The following is a 5523-nucleotide window of genomic DNA, read 5'->3' as shown; positions in this document are numbered from 1 at the left end:
CGGTTTTCAAAAATCTAAAACCAAACCAAACCAAACCTAAATAAAATCGGTTTTATTTTATCGGTTTGGTTCCGGTTTTCGGTTTGGATCGATTTTTATCCAAACCGTGAACACCCCTATAGAGAATAATATATTTTTCCAACTATTCTCTTATATTAAAAAGTTATTCTTCTTTATAGTGCCTACAATTGTAATTCTAAAACTGTTTTTTTTAATTAAAAAAAATACCAAATCGCTTTAAAAAAAATTACCTCATTTTTTTGCAATTCACACGACCCAAATGAAAAAAAAACAATCTTTCTTTTATCCAGTCAACTTAGATTCAGAATGCTTATTCGACAAAATAAGATCGTCGATTGTGTGATAACTTTTTCTTCTTCTCAATCATTCAAGATATTATGTGAATTAATAAAGTAAAAAGAGAAAGTTTTTTAGTTTTTTAAGTGTTCGCTTTAAAATAGAAAATGAATTCGATACAATTCAACAGAATCTAAGAAATGATCGTCACCAAAACCATGAGATGATGATTGAATTAAAAAAATGATTGGTTTTTTTGAGTTTGGCCGGCTTTGGAGGAGTGAAAAAATGAGCGATGATTTTTTTTTAAAGTCACACGTCTTCTTCCCATTCTATACAAGGAGCAAGAACTAAGTTTTGCCAAAATAATTTAATAAATTTGTATGAGCATTGTCATGAAATTTAACATCATTTTCTCTAATAAAAAAATGTTATTTCTTCTTTCCAGAGAGAATAGTGTTAGATTTGACGGAGTTATTTCTTTGGAAATAACAAAGAAGAAAACAAAGATGTATTCTGTTAGGCAGATAGGATTCATAGTTAATTTTAATGTTTTTTTAATAAATTTGCTAGATTTAGAATAAAGAATCAAAATGAACTTCTTTTATTATAAATTAAAAACTATTTCAATTAATCCATAATAAATACATGTGTTACATATTAAATATCGAAGTAAAGCCTGGACCATCTTTGGTCATTTTCTCAAAGTTGACCCATAAGCTATTTCAGGTCTTGTGCGTTTACTTTGAGTCTTTGGGATAAATGATTGTTGTCATATTCATTCTCATAATTTCGCAGATTAGCAGAACTCTGAAATTCCCCTATGGCTTCCCAAAAATGGAAATTTGATGTATTCTTTAATTTTAGACAGCAAGACTTGGACAAAAGCTTTGTTGCTGATCTTCACAAACGTCTGAAAGACATAGGAATCAACGTATTCAAACCTGATGTCAACTCTGAATGGGGAGAACAAATTTCAACAGAAATCTTAGAAGCCATCGAGGAATCAAGGATTGCCGTTACCATCTTTTCCAAGGACTATACTTCCTCCCCACGGTGCTTGGAAGAACTCACTAAGATCATGGAGTGCGTTGACAACAAGGGACAGGAATTCTTCTTTGTCTTCTATAAAGTTAAGCCATCAGATGGCTTAAGTCCATTAGAGACTTTTGAGGCAGATATCAAGGGTTTTGATTTGGAGAAGGTGCAGAGGTGGAAGGACGCTCTCCGTATAGCAGATGACATGGCAGGATCAAGAGATTATTTTGCTGGAGCTCAATTTTCCCATTGGTGAGTATAGCTCAATAGAACATTTGAGTTTGATTCAATTTTGCGAGACATGTTCATTTTGACACTCTCTCTTTTTTTATTCGTAAAATAAAGGATACCTTTAGGTAAAAAAACCTTGTAGATGAACTCCCTAATAGGTGATGGATTTCAACATAGAGAACTGTGAAGCTGCTACAATTTTGACTTAAGTTTTCCCAACTTAGATCTAGGGATTAGGTCATCTGATGCCTGTACAATTTGTATGTCATTTAAATACCGCCTCTTTTGATCACTAGGTCTCCTGTAAGTTGAAAACCGTGACAGAATTGATACTTCATCAAGTTATTATCTACTAGTTCATCTGAGCTGACTGAAACCGGTCCATTGCTTCATATTATGCAGGAGAGTTTTGAATCATTGTAGATATGATTAGGCCATGACTAGGTGACCTGATATGAGAAGGAGAAAACTAAGGTTGATTTGATTGTCTGTTGTAATTATGCCGAGAGTTGTGAATTTACGGAAGTTGTGACATACGTAAGTACTGTAAATTTTCGATCAAGATCTCCAGTAACTTTTCAATCTCTTCTCCCTAATTTCTTAAGCACCAAGTATAACTAATATTTTTTTTGTTCCATATTTAAAGGCTAAGCTGTTCTCATAATGTCGCTTACATCATTGCCAGTTAATTTCCCTGGATAAGTTGCATCTCCATTCGTCCCTTCTTTCTTTTCCTCGTTTGAGAAATTAGATCTTAATGGTTGTTGTATGTTAAATGAGGGAACTACTTGTGGATCTTGGGTATTTGACCTTCTAGGTGGTTGAATTTTGTAATGCAAGTAGTTGATATTTCCAGCAAATATTGAATTGATTGGTCTCAGATCATTGAGCTAGTATTTCGTCTTGGTTGACTAAATCACTTAACTTTTTAACCCAAATTGGTAAGTCTAGAGCAAAAATGAGAAGCAAACTTCTCATCATCTACAAATAAGCTGACAAATGAGTTCTAGCTCCAGCTTTGAAAGAATTATTTTAGGTGGAGCTCAAGCTACAAAAGTATTATACAAGCTTGGCTTGCAAGATTTGAAGCTGCAGCTAAACAACAAATACTCTGGAATTCATCTTATGCGGGTCAAGTAAGGTTCTTTAATGGGATTGAAATATTTCTTAGGCGAGGATGTGAGGAATGGGTGCCATAGAGAAGACAACTATTCCAAAAAGTATATTTGACAATATCTGTTGTCAGCTTCAGGTGCTGTTTTTGCAAATGTTAGAGAAGTTAATGTTGCTTTTGCTGGAACTCGACCATTCCTTTTCGCTTCCTCATCGTTTGTTATGTTTCAAATATTTATTCTTCTGATATATTCTATTTAACACAGGGAGGATGGAAAATGTATTGCGGAAATTACGAACAAGATATGTCAGGTTCCAAGAATTGCAAAATATCCTGTGGGAATCAAATCCCGTGTAGAGGAAGTAAAATCATTGTTGAAAGTTGAATTTGGCGGTGTTTCTTTTATCGGGATATGGGGAAGGGGTGGTGTGGGGAAGACAACAGTTGCAAGAGAAATTTTTGATGAGATCTCTTGCCAATTTGAAGGGTCTTGCTTTCTTAATGTTGGGAGATCTTTAGAAAAGCTTGGACCAGGAGGCCCAGCACTTTTGCAATGGAAGCTTCTTATAAAAATCTTGAAGCAACATCCTGTGAATGTAGCCAGTTTAAATAAAGAAGTCGATATTAGCCAAATACTTCAGTTCAAGAAGGTTTTAATTGTTCTTGATGATGTGTATAACTGCCACCAATTGGAATATTTGGCTGGAGAGCATGGTTGGTTTGGGGATGGGAGTAGAATCATTACAACCACTAGAAACAGTGATTTACTTTGCAAGCATGATGAGTTATATCGTGTCCCAGAACTGACTAATCATGAGGCTTTAGAACTTGTAAGTTGGCACGCCTTTCAACAAGGAACTCCTGTTAAAGAGTTTCAAGAGCTCTCGTGCTGCATAGTAGATTATGCGAAAGGCTTACCCGTAGCATTGGAAATGTTGGGTTCTTTTCTTTACAAACAAGGGACAGAAGAGCACAGTGCATTACATAGACTCAACAGTTTCGGAGATGGGAAAATTGTTAAGCTACTCAGCTTAAGTCTAGATGCTTATGGCATATACAAAGATATGTTTCTTCACATTGCATGCTTCTTTAGAGGAAAACAGAAAAAATATGTGATGAAAAAACTGAACATATCAGAAATGGGAATAAACATCCTTACTGAAAGATCACTTTTATATGTCTCAGAAGGAACTATTGAGATGCATGACTGGATAGTACAAATGGGTTGGCAAGTGGCACGTGATGCTGAGCAGCTCAAGCCATGGAATCGCAGTAGACTATGGCGTGAAAGTGATACGAAAACTGTTTTTTCTGCAAATCAGGTGCGTATGTCCTCAAATGGTTGAGAATGCTGGAGATTTCCATTTTCTCTTGTGGGTTGTTTTCCTTCAGAAAAAGTAGATGACGACTTGTAGCTAGTTCATTGGTAAACTGTAATTCATGGGATTTTCTTCAAATTAGTTCAACTGCAAACATCTTGCAAATATACTCATTAACTTTGAATATTCAGTTTCATAGTACTCTGCATGTATGCATGTGCTCATATAGTCATAACGATAAAAGTTTAATCACATCTTCTGTTTTCATGATTACTACATCGGTATTGCTTATCCAAAAAAACTCTTAATTGGAATAGCTTACTCAATATACAGTTAGTAGAGTTTAGTTCTAATTATGATTAATTATTGTATTTTTATTCTCTTGATTCTTTTTAATCATTGAATACTAAAATAAAAGGGTCAAATTTATAGTTCTTACTGTTCATTGAGATTATGATGTACTTAATTTGAAGTTCCATTTTAATTTTTATGAACCAGTATGCCCTATTTCTCCTAATAATTTGATCAGGAATTTATGCAGGGTGGCCTTTTGAAAGGCTAGTGTTTAATTTTGACCCCATTAGGAAAAGTTGTGAAAATACAACTTCTGCCAAGAATTTCTCCTCCCTTATCTCTATTTTCTTCATATCAGCATTCAGTGCACACTGATACCATAGGCAAGTCACTCTGGTTGATAATCCCGATGCTTTGTGGTGGGGTTAGGGGAATAGTGGACTGTTCTCTGTTAAGTTCTTTTATGAGAAATTTCTGGTCAAGGAAAAAAATGTTTTTCCATGCAATGCAATATGGATACCCAAGGTGTATTTTTTCACTTGGCTAGCAACTAGAGGGGTGATCTTGATAACGGAAAATCTTAGAAGGCGGAAAGGTTGCCTGCATCAATTGGTGTTACTTGTGTAAGGAGGCGGGCGAGGATGTGAATCATCTTCTTCTACATTGTGGGCTAACCATGAAAAAAGGTATCATGGGATATGTTTAGGTGGTTTGGCACTTCATGGGTAATGCCAAACATTGTGAAAGATAGTGATGTTTAGCTGGGAGAAGGAGGAGAAGACGTAGGGCATGGAATGTGGCTCCGCTCGCGTTAATGTGGGTTGTTTGGACAGAGATGTTTGAATAGAAATAAGTATTTCCTATTTAGAATAGGAATAGGAATAGGAATAGGAATCCTAGTTGGAAAAGGATTCCAATGTAGTGTCTCTAAATAGGGTCTCAATGTAATTATTTAGATATACAATTCAATAATATTTTTCTTATATATTTCTCACATGGTATCAGAGCATTGGTGAGAACAAACAAGTCACCGTATGTCTATGTCAATTTCCGGTGACTGTTGGGTCTGATTTTGTTATTCTTTTTTCTTTCTGTGGGTGTTGTGCGAAAACCAACACCACCACGAGGCTCAGAAAGCCCCCGCGGCCAAACCCCAGCCAAAACCACCGGAAAACATCACCCCACGCGCTCTCACGCGCCGATCGGAGGTGGTAGTTTCCGGCGAGATCT

At 35.7% G+C, this 5523-nt stretch overlaps 1 protein-coding gene across 1 annotated transcript in view; it reads left to right on the top strand.

Annotated features, from left to right (window-relative positions):
• LOC102582774 (uncharacterized) overlaps window positions 1–5523 on the top strand; it is a gene marked incomplete at its 3' end in the record, with an annotated part of 26427 nt that overhangs the window by 7057 nt on the left and 13847 nt on the right. The window contains exons 2-3 of the mRNA XM_006356481.2: window positions 1165–1587; window positions 2946–4002. Of these exons, the coding sequence (XP_006356543.2) occupies window positions 1165–1587; window positions 2946–4002 (1480 nt within the window). The remainder of the gene's footprint in view (window positions 1–1164; window positions 1588–2945; window positions 4003–5523) is intronic.

The sequence above is a fragment of the Solanum tuberosum genome, unplaced genomic scaffold (assembly GCF_000226075.1).
Source record: "Solanum tuberosum cultivar DM 1-3 516 R44 unplaced genomic scaffold, SolTub_3.0 scf00222, whole genome shotgun sequence".
Lineage (NCBI taxonomy): Eukaryota > Viridiplantae > Streptophyta > Magnoliopsida > Solanales > Solanaceae > Solanum > Solanum tuberosum.
The sequence above is the reverse complement of the archived record's forward strand: the minus strand, read 5'-3'. Positions and strand labels throughout refer to the sequence as shown.